Source organism: Oryx dammah, unplaced genomic scaffold (genome assembly GCF_014754425.2).
Source record: "Oryx dammah isolate SB20612 unplaced genomic scaffold, SCBI_Odam_1.1 HiC_scaffold_25, whole genome shotgun sequence".
In the NCBI taxonomy this organism is placed as follows: domain Eukaryota; kingdom Metazoa; phylum Chordata; class Mammalia; order Artiodactyla; family Bovidae; genus Oryx; species Oryx dammah.
In genome coordinates, this window is record NW_024070209.1 from 14923015 (window position 1) to 14938792 (window position 15778).

The 15778-nt window shown below is 34.0% G+C and overlaps 1 protein-coding gene across 9 annotated transcripts in view; it reads left to right on the forward strand.

Annotated features, from left to right (window-relative positions):
* Nucleotides 1–15778, forward strand: part of BIRC6 (baculoviral IAP repeat containing 6) — a 210869-nt gene that overhangs the window by 134409 nt on the left and 60682 nt on the right. For all 9 annotated transcript variants that reach the window (XR_005718377.1, XM_040224596.1, XM_040224598.1 and 6 more), the window contains 6 exons: nt 1636–1767; nt 2745–2912; nt 4874–5047; nt 6429–6625; nt 12003–12303; nt 14124–14341. Coding sequence is in view for 8 of the 9 variants with exons in the window: in XM_040224596.1 (XP_040080530.1) it covers nt 1636–1767; nt 2745–2912; nt 4874–5047; nt 6429–6625; nt 12003–12303; nt 14124–14341 (1190 nt within the window). In the remaining variant the exon portion in view is untranslated. The remainder of the gene's footprint in view (nt 1–1635; nt 1768–2744; nt 2913–4873; nt 5048–6428; nt 6626–12002; nt 12304–14123; nt 14342–15778) is intronic.

Sequence of the window (15778 nt, forward strand, 5' to 3'; positions counted from 1 at the left end):
TTTGTGAAAATTTGATTTTACACTTTTTTCTACATTTCAATTTTCTGAAATTGTGCCTTTTACATGATGAAGAAAGAATTTCTAATTAAAGGAAGGAAGGAAGTGAAGAAGAGTACTGAAATTCAGTTTCTGAAATGTCAACATTTAACTTAATCGAAATGTATAGACATAGTACAAAATAACTGAAGTTCAGCATTTTTATTTATCTTTACCATAAATGAATACTGTTTTCTAAAATGTCTTGTTCTGTCATTTAGAATATTGAGCAACATAGCTCCCTTTATTATCTAAAAATTAAAAATAAAACTGATGGCTGTGGAAGAACAGTATCCTACTAAAAAGTTCAACTGAGTTATCCTTAGCAAATATCAGAAACTTCTAAGTGCCTGCTTTAACCTCTGGTTAGCAGTATTTTGGTCTTTAAAGTGTATTTGTGTTCTTTAGTCACATCTCATGATATATTAATATGTGCATATGTATTTTACTAATATTCTTGAAAACAAAGAATCCAAAATTATTTAAGTGGTCCCTTTACCTGCTTCTGTTGCTTTTAACTGTATTGCTTTCAAATAATGATTCTGTTTGTTGTTTTTTTTTAAATTTCTATCATTGTTTTTAAACAATTTTTATCATCAGATAATATGCCTTGTAGTTTTCTTCATGTTCCTTATGATTTTTTTTTACTTAAATCTGTGTGTTTATGAATTTTATCAGATTTGGGGATGTTTTGCCTATTAGTTTCTCAAATATATTTGTCTTCCCATAACCCTGCTCTTTTAGTGATTCTAATTACACATTTATTAGGCCTCTTGAAGTTGTTTTACAGCTCACTGAAGCTCTGTTCTTTTTTCCCCCCTTTTCCCCTTGTACTTTTTGAGTTTCTTAGTGGTTAAATAAGATCATTGTATGGTCATCATTTATTTCATGATTTGTAATAGCATGCCATATTCAAAAGCATGAAAGAAAATGTTAATTCAGAATAATGACTATCTGTGAAAGTCCTTGGTATGCATTCTTGAAAGTACTTGTAAAATATGTCATTTTATCTAAGATTACTAGCCAAATAAAAATAATAAAACCAGCAACCTCTGTTCCTTAAATTTGTTTGGTTATATTCCCATTTGTAGCAGGAGAGGTCTAATGTAATACATATTAGGATTAATCCTGAGCTTGAGTTCCATATTGCCCTTTACAGATTGTATCAGTAACCTTGCTAAGATTGTTTCCTTATTTTGAAAATAATATTCTTCCTTGATATGCATGTTGTGAGGACTGAAATATATAGATATAGGTGATAAGCAGATTGATCCATGCCTAAAATAAAACAGAAGTTCTTGATAATAGTTTTAAAAACTAGTACTGCCTCTAGAGGTAGTACTATTATAATACAAAATATTTTCTAGAGATTGGAGTTTAGGTATCCTGGCCTAAGGAGAATGATGAATCCCTTTCATTGATAAAATCAGTGAGAATTGAATGTGTCACACTTTCCTTCATAATATTTTTTCCAGACCATTTACATTGCCTTTGTGTTAGTTACAATATAATCTTATGTAAAGTCCCCTAAGATATTTATTATTTCCCTTCTTAATGATTTTTGGGAATCAATGTATTTTACACAAAAATTTTTTATAGATACACCAAGTATCACTGCTAAACTAATCAGTGAACAAAAAGATGACAAGGAAAAGAAAAACCATGAAGAAAAAGAAAAAGTTAAGGCAGAAAATGGATTTCAGGATAATTACAGTGTTGTTGTTGCTTCAGGTATGATTTTTTCATATATAATCTTGACTTTGTTGGTTTCTATAAAGCGTAACATTTATAGGAACTTTATGTAATAAACAGTATTAACATAAAAAGCTGGTGTAATGATGTCTTAATATTAAATACACAATTATTGTATCAAATCAATTACTCTTTGGCATTGGAATTATTAAACTTATTTTGTGCTTACTGTATCTCATCAGATATTGAACATGTGTTAATAGTTTAGATGCTGCATTTCAGCTTGACAGTGTACAGAGACTTATACTCTTTAAAAGAGTTCACTAAGTCTTACAGAATTTTTCTGTAGCTTTTTTTTTAATAAAAAATACAAATTGAAAAAGTATTCATGAGTTTTCACTTACGGTATTATGCTCATTCTATAAAATTAGAAAATAAAAATCTTCAAAAGAAAATTGGTTGAAAACTGAGTTTTTACTATATTAGATGCAGGAAGGGGGAAAATTGGTCAAGATAAGGGATAATCTTAGAGGATATTTTTCTTAACAAAATTCTTAGTTCAGAAGAGAAAGCTCAACCTAGATTACATTTCTTCTTAAATAGAAGACCTATATATTGGTTTAATCTGTTCTTTCTCAGAGAAAAATTAAGAACACAAGCTTTTCTGTATATATTTGCACAACATTACTTTCCAGTAAATGGATGCTGATCTATATGTATTTCAGAGAATACAGGAATTAATTTATACTTTCTTGAAAAATAGTTACACATGCATCCAGTTATTCATTGTGGTTGTTTAGTTGCTAAATCATGTCCAGTTATTCATGAAGTATAATAAATGACAAATAGAATCAAATACACATAGAATCAAATGACAAATAGAATCAAGAGATTAGATACTACATGAAAAGAAATATTTCTGTCTTTTGGTGTTCCTGGCGCTTTAGTAATATATTGTAGAAATACACTTTTACTTCATTAGTGTGTTGGCTATATAAAGTTTTTGTTTGTTTTAGGGTTGAAATCCCAATCTAAACGTGCTGTGTCATCTACGCCACCTCGCCCACCATCCAGGAGAGGGAGGACAATGCCTGATAAAATAGGAAGTGCTTCCTCAGGAGCAGATGCTGCCAGCAAAATAATTACTGTCCCTGTGTTTCACCTATTCCATAAACTCTTAGCTGGTAATGTTCACAATGATAAAGCATATCAGAAATTTTAGTAATCTTAGAAATGAATAAATCACATGTGTCATAACCAAAGTCATGTTTAATCAGATGCTGTTGAGATAAATAATTTGGTGAGACTTTATCCATACAGATCTCTCCAGGAGAAGTGAGAATAAAAAGCAAGTAACCTATTTAATACCCCTTTTTTTTTTCTTTTACTTTACAATGCTGTATTGGTTTTGCCATACATTGACATGAATCCGCCACAGGTGTACATGAGTTCCCAATCCTGAACCCCTCTCCCACCTCCTTCCCCATATCATCTCTCTGGGTCATCCCAGTGCACTAGCCCCAAGCATCCTGTATCCTGTATCAAACCTAGACTGGCGATTCATTTCTTACATGATAGTATACATGTTTCAATGCCATTCTCCCAAGTCATCGCACCCCTCCCTCTCCCACAGAGTCCAAAAGTCTGTTCTATACATCTGTGTCTCTTTTGCTGTCTCGCATACAGGGTTATCATTACCATCTTTCTAAATTCCATATATATGTGTTAGTATACTGTATTGGTGTTTTTCTTTCTGGCTTACTTCACTCTGTATAATTGGCTCCAGTTTCATCCACCTCATTAGAACTGATTCAAATGTATTCTTTTTAATGACTGAGTATTTAATACCCTTTTTAAACATTATAATGTTGCAGTTTTGCACTAGTGTCTTAAATTTTCTTATGAATGTGCTATAAAATGATCAGTAAAATTAATGTTTTAGTTAATTCATAACAAGTTATATAGGACGTAATGTGAGGTTAATTTTAAAGAACTAGTTCTAGCAGTGGAATCCTTAGATGTAGTCCTGATAGTTAAGCTTCCTCTCTTCCTGAATGATATTCTTTGACCAGTATACTTTCCTTTGTCAAGACAATAGCCATTTTATCTGCATGTGTGTGCTGTATCATTATAATCAAACTGCCAACTAACTTTGGGTTTTACTTCTTAGCTTTAGACATTGTTGATTTGTAACAGAGGTCAGTAAAGTATGCCAGGTAGACTGGATGTTATAAAAACATTTTCATAGGAATACACCTATACCCATTCTATATACAAGGCAGCAGAAGAGACAGAGGTGTAAAGAACAGACTTTGGGGCTATATGGGAGAAGGGGAGGGTGGAATGATTTGAAAGAATAGCATTGAAACATGTATATTACCATATGTAAAATCGATGACCAGTATAAGTTAGATGCATGAAGCAGGGCACTCAGAGCTGGTGCTCTGGGACAACCCAAAGGGATGGGGGTGGGGAGGGAGGTGGGGGCGGGGTTCAGGACGGGGGGGACTCACGTGCACCCGTGGGTGATTCATGTTAATGTATGGCAAAAACCACCACAATATTGTAAAGAAATTATATCCTCCAGTTGAAATAAATTAATTTATAAATACCTTTACATAGGAATACAGCTATGCCCATTCATTTATGTATTGCCCATGGCTGTTTCCATGCTACAGTAGAGGTAGTAGTTGCAGCAGAGACCAGACGACCTCTGTAGCTTAAAATATTTATCATCTAGCCTTTTTGGAAAAGATTTGCCAACTCCAAATTTGTGGAAAATTTTTTTCTCCCTGTTCATCATTGCTCAGAAGATCTTAGTGGGATTTGGTTAGTAACTAATTAACACTTTGTATCAGTTCAGTTCAGTCCCTTAGTGGTGTCTGACTCTTTGTGACCCCATGGACTGCAGCATGCCAGGCCTCCCTGTCCATTACTTTGTATCGACATTATTGATTACACTTGTCAAAAACAGATTTGAATTTTGTAAACTTTCTGTTGGCTTTTTTTCTATTGTTTTGAAATTGGTGTCAGAATCAGACTCTTAACCTGTAATTTAGTAAAAGCATCAAGTGATTGAATAAATTGAATCAAGTAAATGTCTCCCTCTTGGATTCCAGTTTTAACTTAGTTATGTTATTTTTAGGCCAGCCGTTGCCAGCTGAAATGACGCTTGCTCAGCTTTTAACTCTGCTATATGACCGAAAACTTCCTCAAGGTTACCGTTCAATAGATCTGACTGTTAAATTGGGATCCAGAGTTATCACAGACCCAAGTCTGTCAAAAACAGATTCTTTTAAAAGACTGCACCCAGAAAAAGGTACATGTACAATACTTCTTTTAAGTTACAGTCTGTAATCTGAGCAGGCAGGGATTTCTGTAGCTGATTACTTAGTGTACATTTTATTACATCAGCCTGAAAGATACATTTTTTTCTTTATGACTGAGTTATTTGTGAATATAGAAAATTGCCATTATTTCTGTTGGAAATTAATGTTAATTCCTTGTGTAGCATCACTTTATTTTTTATGGGCCCATATGCTTTCATTTTTTTTCCCCCTTTGGCTACACCATTCAGTTTGTTGAATCCTAGTTCCCCGACCATAGATTGAACTCGGGCCCTCAGCAGTGAAAGCATGGAGTCCTAACCATTGGACTGCCAGGGACTTCCTAATTTTTAAAAAAATATTATTTCTGAATGAGCCATGTTAATTGTTTATAATTTTATAATCAAAGTGTGGGCCCCATTTAGAATTTCCAATTTACTGATAATTTATACTGAGTGATATTTTGTGCTCATAAACATTTTTTCTCTCAAAAGTGGGATCATACAGTTTATTACCTTTTTATTTTTATATATTCAATGAAATATTTCTAAATGTGCATTTTTACTTCCTTTTTTTAATATGGATGTAACAATTTATCTGTTTCACAGTTGTTGAAGCATTCTGATTCTAGTACTTCACTACTATAAATGCTATTTAAGCAATGATTTTCATAGTGTGGGGTATGGTATCTTATTTATCTTCAATTTTTCCCTTGATTCGGTATTTAATTATTAGCCCTTTGTTCTCTTTAATAATAAATTTTAAGACATTTCCTTTGTCCCAATTTTCAGCAGGATAATTTGTCTCTTTTAATGTTCATAGGATCTGGTTGTATGTGAACATAAGCTTTTGGTTTTCCTCTGTGAATGATTCAGATTTAACCGATATGGTATAATTTTCAGTTTTCAGTAAGAAAATTTTTTGTCACTATTCAGTTTTTCCTATTGAATACTTTTAGAGCATCACAGGCACATAATTTAATATTTTTTGAAGTCTCTGATGTTTTACTTATTTGCCCTAAAGAATAATACTTCTCAGACTTCAATGTGCCTGCAGATCACCTACAGGACATTATAAAATTGCAGATTCCTATTCAGTAGGTCCAGAATATGACCTGAGAGTCTACATTTCAAAAGCTCTCAATATGATGCTGATCCTAACTAGACCACGTAGTGAAAAAACTATAGGGAGCAACATCAGAAGTTATTTAAATATTTTTGTAGCATCTAGCTTGAACATAACTAAATCTGAATAGCAGGATAATTATGCTCTTTTGTTGAATAGAGAGATGACAATAGCATCTGCTTTGTAAATGAAAAAGTATTATAAAAATAAATCCTCTCTTTTAGCTGTTATTTGCGATTATTCTTCTAGATCATGGAGATTTACTTGGTAGTTGTCCCGATGATGAGGCTCTCACTCCAAGTGATGAATGTATGGATGGGATATTGGATGAATCTTTACTTGAAACCTGTCCCATTCAGTCACCACTACAAGTTTTTGCAGGAATGGGTGGACTGGCTCTTATTGCAGAAAGATTACCCATGCTATATCCAGAAGTAATTCAACAGGTAAGATAAGATTCCCAATTAATTATATCATTCATGGCAAAGACCTGTTTTTTGGTTTATGTTTAACTTAACCTTTGGAAGTACCCTTTCCCTTAAAGTCTTTGAGTATTGTATAAATCTTTCAAAGCTCAGCCAATATGGAGCTTTCTAAGAATTCAGTTCAGTCACTCAGTTGTGTCCGACTCTTTGCCACGCCATGGGCTGCAGCACACCAGGCCTCCTGTCCATCACCATCCTGGAATCTACCCAAACCTCATGTCCATTGAGTCGGTGATGCCATCCAACCATCTAATCCTCTGTCGTCCCCTTGTACTCCTGCCCTCAATCTTTCCCAGCATCAGGGTCTTTTCAAATGAGTCAGCTCTTCCCATCAGGTGGCCAGAGTATTGGAGTTTCAGCTTCAACATCAGTCCTTCCCATGAATATTCAGGACTAATTTCCTTTAGAATGGACTGGTTGTCTGTTAGTAAAGAAATGTTGTAAACCAAGCACATTTGCCAAGGTCATCACATTGTAGTGTTTTTATTTCTATGCTTCTTAAGATGTGATGTTAATTATAGATACTACTAGAAAATAGAGGAGTAAAATAGTAGTATATACTTCTACCCAAATACACTATGTCTATGTCTTTTTGCTTCACTTTTATTTTTTTTAAGTGCCATTTCTATTTTGGTTGTTTTTAAAACATTAACTTCTTCCCCTGTCTGTTAATGTTACTGTCATTGAGGGGTGTACTTTAAATGTCCTTTTACTAAATGAAGGAAGTGTGTGATGCGTGGAAAGCTGTAAATAGGAAGTTCTTTATTTTTGTTGATTGAGGTAGGGAAATTATTCTCTGTAATTTTATCTACTTTGTCTGTGTGTATGTATAAGTTTATGTATGTATTAGTTTCCTAGGGCTGCTGTAACAAAGTACCACAAACTGGGTGGCTTAAAACAACAGAAATTTAATTTTTCTTACAGGTCAGAAGGCTGTAAGTCTGAAATCAAGGTGTCACCAGAGCCATGCTCATGTTGAAGGCTCTAGGGGAGAATCCTTCCTTACCTCTTCTTAGTTTCTGATTATTGTTGACAGTTAAGGGCATTCGTTGCCCTCTAACTACACCACTCCAGTTCTGCCTGCATTTTTACATGGCTGTCTTCCTTTTCTGTATCTGTATCTCCTGCTCCTTATAAAAACACTGTTCATTGGATTTGAGGTCCACCCTAAGCCAGTATGACCTCATCTCTTAATTGATACATCTGCAAAGACCCTGTTTTCAAATAAGTTCACATTCACAGGTGCTGGGGGTTACGACTTGAGCATATCTTTGGGAGGATACAGTTCAACCCACAATAATACCTATTTAGATAAATGGTTATTATTTCTATTCAAAGAACTTATGTTATTTTTATTTTTGAATGTAACCAGGATATAAGATGACTGTCACAGAAAAACATGAGTAAAATTTTATTACTTTCTAAAAATTGTAATCATATAGCTAAAAGTTTGAAATGGAAAAAACTCCAACATGCTCAAGATTATTGTTGCTCAGTGAAAATGACTTTCCTAGTTCAGTATTGAGTATGGTTCATTACAGTGATTGGAGACCAAGTGCTGCTATAATAAATAGCTAGAAGAGTGAAAGTAACTTTAGAATTGAATGTTTGTCATGGAAGAATTTTGAGGAGCATGATATAAATTGCCTTGAACAGATGATTAGTAGAAATACGGATGGTAAAGCCTTGTCCAGTGAGAGCCCAGAAGAAAGTGAGGATCATGATAGGGAGAACCTATGTATCATAGAGAATACCTTAAATTGGGTTAAGCAGATTGTTGGTATAAATATGGATGTTAAAGTACTAGTGGTGTAGTTTAGTAGGAAATGAGGAAACTGGAGGAAAGGAGATTCCCTTTTAGTGATAGAAATCTTAGCGTATTTGTGTCCTATATGTGGAAAGCAGGAACTTGTAAGTGATGAATATGGATATTCAGCTGAATTTCTAACCTAAGTGTGAAATTACCTGTTTTCTTCTTGGTACTAATAGTAAAATGTGAGAGGAAAGAGATAAATTGAGAGAAGATGCTAAAATTAGAGATTTGCTATCAGAAGAGCGTGCTCTGGAGAGAAAGCCAAGGATGTGGCTTTCAGTGTTAGCTGGTGCCTCAGAAAAATCAAGATGCTAGTGTAGTCAGTCACACACAGGGCTGTGTGAAGAGATCAGTCATGGATCCCCTCAGTCATCTGACCCTGAGCCAGGAATGAAGAAAGCTGTGTGACAGTGCTAGCATAGTCAAAGAGGGAGGTGTGATGATTAACGCAGAGGTTCAAATGAAGCAGCTGAAAGCCAAGGAATATGAGCGGTCTCTAGTAGCTGGAAAACACAAGGAGCCAACACTCCCCGAGAGCTTCCAGAAAGAGCGCTGGATACTTAGGAGCCAAATCTTTGATTCCAGCTCCATAAGATTCTTAGATTTATGACCTCTAAATCTTGCAGATAATACATTTATGTTGTTTTAAGTCAGTAAGTTTGTGGTGATGTGTTACAGCAAAGCATATAGGAAATGAATACAGATTTTGGTGTGTACTCTTTTTAGGATGTTTTTGTCTGGTTTTGGCATCAGGGCAATACTGTCCTATAGAATGGGTTGGAAGTATCTAATATTTCATATTAAGAACTGTTAGATGGGTTTTTCAATAGATTAAACATTAAAGATTATAAAATTAGTAGTAGAGAATCTGTGTCAAAAGAAATAATCCAGACTGAAGCATAGAATGTGTAAGGAATGAAAAGAACATGACAACTATATGGACATGTAGCTAGAAGTGAAAAATTCTGATGTGTATTTATGGCCACAGAAAAAGAGTGAGTTGAAACAAGGACAGAAACAATACTGAAAGGAAGAAAATTTTCCAAAACTGATAAAAAACCTCAATCTGAAATTCAAGAAGCCCTCTAAACTCCAAGTAGGATATTCATGCCTGAGAACATTATGATAAACTACTTAAAAACAAGAGAAAAGTTTAAAACCAGCCAAAAAGCAGTAAACCCATTTCTTTAAAAACAATAACAATAATTCTGACAACTAACCTTTCATCAGACACCTTGGGAGCCAGGGAATTACTTCTTTGAAATGTAAAAAAAAAAAGTCTGCCATCCTAGAATTTTATACCCAAATGAAGAAGATTTTGGACATTTTCCTCAACCACCACTACTCTTTCCATAAAAGGTAAATTGGTAATATAGAATCGTAGGTTTATGATGAACTCTCCTTGTATATTAAGTCTGCACAGACTATCTTTCAAAGAAAAGAAAAAATAAAAAGCAATTGTTTAAAGGCTCTTGAGAGGGACCAAAAGTAGGCACCTGTTGGAGAGGATTTAAACATGAAAAGAATAAAACCACACTGGGTAATACTAATGTTCTGAGACTACTCCTCAGTCTCTGTGGGGTGAGATGATAGAACTCATGCAAAAGCTATAGAGGAGTTTGGTTCTTCCATTCTGGCTGGAGATTAAAAGGGGGGAAATTCAGGAAGAAGGGACCCATAGTTGGGGTACTCCAAATTCTGCACATGAAGTTTTGCACAACTGTAGCTGGCTCCTGAATACTTAGGGTTCTTGAGAGAAAACTGGAAGGCTGAACGAACTGTCCAGACGTCAGTGTCTGTCCAGCATAAAAGAGACAGAATTTGTAATTCTATTCCTTCCAAGTTAGAGGTAAAAATCTTCAGCTTTTCTATTGAAATTTCAAGTGAGTTGCACATTAAAGAGTATAGATGACATCCCAGTAATCAGGGACTCACTTGAAAAATAATGGTAAAACTACAACAGACTTTAATAAATTTATAAAAGCTCCATGAGTTTAAGATTGACCTGCCAGTAATTTAACTGTTTTCTAATACAAAGCTAAGCCATTTTCTAATATAAAACTGACCCACTAGTAATTTGACCATTTTCTAAAATAAAACTAAACTCTTAATTATAAAAGTAAGAGTTATTATAACATCTCATCAATAATGTATGATGTATAATTAAAAAATAGACATGGAAAGAAAGAAGAAAATGTTACTTGTGGTTAACAATAAAATAAGTCGGTGAACAGCTGTTACTCACATTTTGCCAGTTGCCCCACTAATGTTCTGAAGAAGGAAAAGGAAAAAAGTCACTTTCTTTGGCATGGTTTGAGGAAGATTGTGGTCATAGATTCAATTCAGGATCATATTGATATATTGCATTTAGTTGTCTCTAGTTTCCTTCAACCTGTAACAATTACATTGTATTTGTTTTTCATGACCGTGACACATGGACGAGTACAGGCTAGAAAGCTTATCTATGTATGTAGTCATATATGTGTGCATGCTCAGTTGCCTCAGTCATGTCCAGCTCCTTCCGACCCTATGGACTGTAGCCCACCAGGCTCACCTGTCCTTGGGATTCTCCAGGCAAGAATACTGGAGTGGTTGCCATGCCCCATGTCTCCTGTGTCTCCTGCATTGCAGGCAAATTCTTCACCCACTGAGCCACCTGGGAAGCCCGGTCTCATATATATGTGTCTATGCATGTGTTTCCTAGATTTGTTTACTTATAGAGCATGGAGTCAGACTGCCTTAGGCAGTGTGTACATACCTGTGTCCCATATCTGCTGTGTAAAGTATTTCCACTAAATGAAATTAGTGCCCCTTGGAAAAATTCTAGGATTCAGGCAGAGAATATACAAGATGAGCCTAGATACAGAAGTCTGCTTTAAGGGGGTTCCACTGACCAAGCCTGATTCTACTTGGTCATGAGAAAAAAATGATAGTAACAGATTATTACTTGCAGAGTAATTTTAGAATTAATTAATAATTAAATTAATAGATGAATGAATTAAATTAATAAATGAATGAAGAAGAAGGAAATGTTTTTGTGTACAGTTCACTGCCAACCAATAAATGTAGAATTAGTGAAAGAATTAGAAAACACCATTTGGCAGCTACCATAATTATTATTTCTTGCAAACATTATAAAAATGCTAACTCTAATGGTCAAAGTTGAGTGGGAAATAAGGTATTTACATAGTCTAAAAACCTCTGTCTACAGATACTTAACTAATTATAAAGGAGAAAATAGTAACTTTTAGAGTAGAAATACTTGACACATACCACCATACTCATGGTATTGTGTAACTCATTTTAAAAAACATCCTTTTATTGATTTAAAAACTTTTTTATTTCAAATTTGAGTTTAGTTGATTAACTTTTATAGTTTCAGGTGTACACCAAAGTGATTCAGCAATACATCCTTTATTGAGTTTTATATTCTTATATTTTAAAGAGATCATTTGAATTCAAGCCTTTACTTTGAACCTGATGTTGAAACATACAAATAGCCAAACAAAATTGTTTTTACTTCAGGTGAGTGCTCCAGTTGTAACATCTACCACTCAGGAAAAACCAAAGGATAGTGATCAGTTTGAATGGGTGACTATTGAACAGTCAGGGGAATTAGTTTATGAAGCGCCAGAAACCATTGCGGCTGAACCTCCACCTATCAAGTCAGCAGTACAGACCATGTCTCCCATACCTGCCCATTCTTTGGCTGCTTTTGGATTATTTCTTCGGCTTCCGGGTTATGCTGAAGTGCTCCTGAAAGAGAGAAAACACGCCCAGTGCCTTCTTCGCTTGGTTTTGGGAGTGACAGATGATGGAGAAGGAAGTAAGTGTTGAATGTTACTAATAAAATTTAATGTAGGTGGGTTGTGTGAAATTAATTCAGTTGTGCTTACAAAACTGCTGCTCATCTTTGGAGGCATTTAAAGATGAAGAAAATATTTATATCCTGCCATCAAGTAGCTAATTGCTACAGTAATAGCAGTGAGGAATGTCTGTACACATATAGACTTAACAAGTTATAAAAGCCTTGAGAGAAGTACAGTATTGTGGAGACTTACAAGTGTGAGATTATTTTCTTATGAATAAAATAGCATTATAGTTTTTAGTGGGCCCTTGAAGGAAATCATCAGTTGTAGACTGAGAATGGTTATTTCAGAAAGAAAGACTGCTTTGAGCGGTGCTTATGTGCTCATGTTATATAAGAGGGCAGATGAAATTTGCGTAAAGCAGCAACAGAGAACTCATTTAAAAAGCTGTTATTGATAACAGATCATGGAAAATCTTCTTAAGACCATCAGATTTTATGCTGAATAACAATTAAGATTTATTAAAATATGTTAAGTGATGTGATGAGAATCTTTTTAAGGAATTTTTCTATGAATCTGGTGGCAATATTTAGATGAAGGAGAACAGAATGAAGAAAATATAATAATAATGTATTTTATAATGATATTAGAGAGAATAATAACAGAAAGCTATGATGGTTATTTCCGTTGGGCTGACAGTTTTGTTAATAGAAGGAAACAAAGAAAAATCATAGGGTGGTAGCCTGGCAAGTTTTTTTTCATTTGGTTTACCTCTAGTTCTTCAGAGAATGACCATTACATTGGAGAATCAGAATTTTTTTTCACGTTATTTTAAAATCACATGGTTTTGATTAGAGGTGATGTCTTTCACATACTGTTTAGAGAGTATGCAGTGTAAAACCCTGTACAACAAAGTACATATAATCCAATAAAATTATATGAATTTATTCATGAATCCTTTAACTTGGAAGCAGTATACCAAGTATTGTGTATGTACTTTTTTGTGTGTGTTTTCATATTGATGGAATTCTTCAAAAATGTTGACATAATTTTAAATGTGTTCATAACTATTATTAAATTACAGTGTCTATATACTAAATACATCCTGGTTGTTTATTTTCAGATATAAATTATGTATACTTATTTTAATAGAAATTTCTAATTGCTTGAGCTAATTTTTTTACGTAGCTAGAGTGTAAGAACCATGGTAATTTAGGAGTCTTACTATGAGACAGTCGATATAACCCTAAACTGAAAAGGAAAAGAATTGTCTTTAGGCCATTTCATACTATTTCTAGAGAATAAACAGTAATGTCTATTAAAAAGCGTAATTTGGTATATCTTTTTGCAGTGGTGGTTTCATCTGCCATTCATGTAGAAGTGTTTTTTGTTTGTTTTGTGTTTTTTTTTACATTTAACACTCTGTAGCTAGAACATAGTAGAAAACTTTATTGCACACAAAACAAAATCGTTTGACTCTTGCATTCATGGTTGAAACTACTTCCAGAGCAAGACTTTCATACTCTTCTAAGGAAGTTTTAATGCTGCGTTTTTAGTTCTTAGTTTTTAGTTTAAATTTTTAGATTATAATAATTTTGACAGTCTATAACAAGTATCATATGAGTATATTTCAACTTTCTTTTGGAGTTTATATATTTGATGTCTTTTTGGACACTATTATTAAATACTAAGTATTTAATTTCACTTATGGTATTTTTTGTGGCTTAATAAATATAATAAAATTTTATATTGTCATTATAAATTTGTGAGCTTCTGTGTTGTTTATTATTGTGGTTTTAAATATTTTTTAATTTTGAGTTCTCTTCTTTTAATCTAGGTCATATCTTGCAATCTCCATCAGCCAATGTGCTCCCAACCCTTCCTTTCCATGTCCTTCGTAGCTTGTTTAGCACTACGCCTTTGACAACTGATGATGGTGTGCTTCTCCGGAGGATGGCTTTGGAAATTGGGGCACTCCACCTCATTCTTGTCTGTCTGTCTGCTCTGAGCCACCATGCACCCCGAGTTCCAAACTCTAGCCTCAATCAGACAGAGGTAGGTTCAGTTTTAATTCTTTAGATCATGAAAAATTGTTAGATTCATGGAGTACAGGCATAGTTTTTTCTGAAGTAATTAGTATTTCAGGGGCTGGGGGGCGCAGTTTGTTTCTTTTTGTTTTGATTTTTTTTTTTTTTTTTTGCCCCTAAAACAAATAAAAAGATTATTTAAAAGAGGATAAAACGAATTGTTCTCTTCTTTCTTAGGCTCTTTCAGAAAGCCTTAAGTTAATCCATCTACTTAAACAAAAAAGATGTTATAGCTTTAAAATCTTTTCCATTTACCAGGATACACTGAATTTATACTGTGATCCCTTTTCCTTTTTGAAGGTTCTAGTCAGTACAGTAAGGTTCTAGTCAGTATAACAAGACAAGAAAAATAAGAAAAAAAGAAAAATAGACCCTGATTGTTTTGAGATGATTTGATTGTATTTATAGAAATTCCAAAAATAAATAATGGCATAAGTGAGTTTAATGAGGATATAATTTCCAGTTTCAATGTATAAAAATAAGTCATTTCTGTATACCAGCAACAAACATAAAAAGAGCTTTTTAAAGATGTCCTTTAGAATAGCATCAAAAATAGGAAATATCTAGAAATAAATATGAAAAATATATGTAAGACCTCTCATCATAAAATATATAAAAGTTTGTAAACAGATACTTATTAATTAGACTTTAATAAACTGAAGTCTCTGTCCATGTTTACCTCTCATGAAGTAGAAAATACAACATTTCGTATTTCTTCCCAAATTGATTCTTTTTCTTTTTTTCGCTCAGTTTGCAGCATGTGGGATCTTAGTTCCCTGACTAGAGATAGGACCCATCGCCCCTGCATTGGGAGCATGGAGTCTTAACAGCTGGACTAGGGAAGTCCCACCAAATTAATTCTTAAGTTTGATGGAATTCCAGGTTTATTTTGGAGGAAATTGATAAGCTGATTGTAAAATTCATTCAGAAACTCAAAGGGTCAAGGATAGCCAGAATATTTTCAAATAAGAACAATGTATCTAGTAGTCTCATATTTTGAAACTGTTATGCTATGATATTTACAGAAGGTTAGATTGAAGCCCAGCAGACAATATAGAATCTGCATGTAGAGTTTTCTGATATTATGACAGAGGTGACTCTGGAACAAAATGGTGATAGGGTCAGGTAAATATTCACATGGAACAAAAGCAAATCTTTAGGCCCTACTGTGCTCTAAATGCAAGCGCTAATTTTGACTGGACGGTGAATCTAAATGTATATAGCATGTTCAACAGACAACAGTACTGTTTTACCAAAAAAAAGTGAGAGGTGCTTTCATGATCGATCAGTCCCAGAATTTAAGAGAGCAAGAGGGCAAGCCACAGAATGGGAGGCTATATTTGTATATATCTGATAAAGGACTTATATCCAGAATATTCAAAGAGCTTCCAAAATTTCCAAAAGG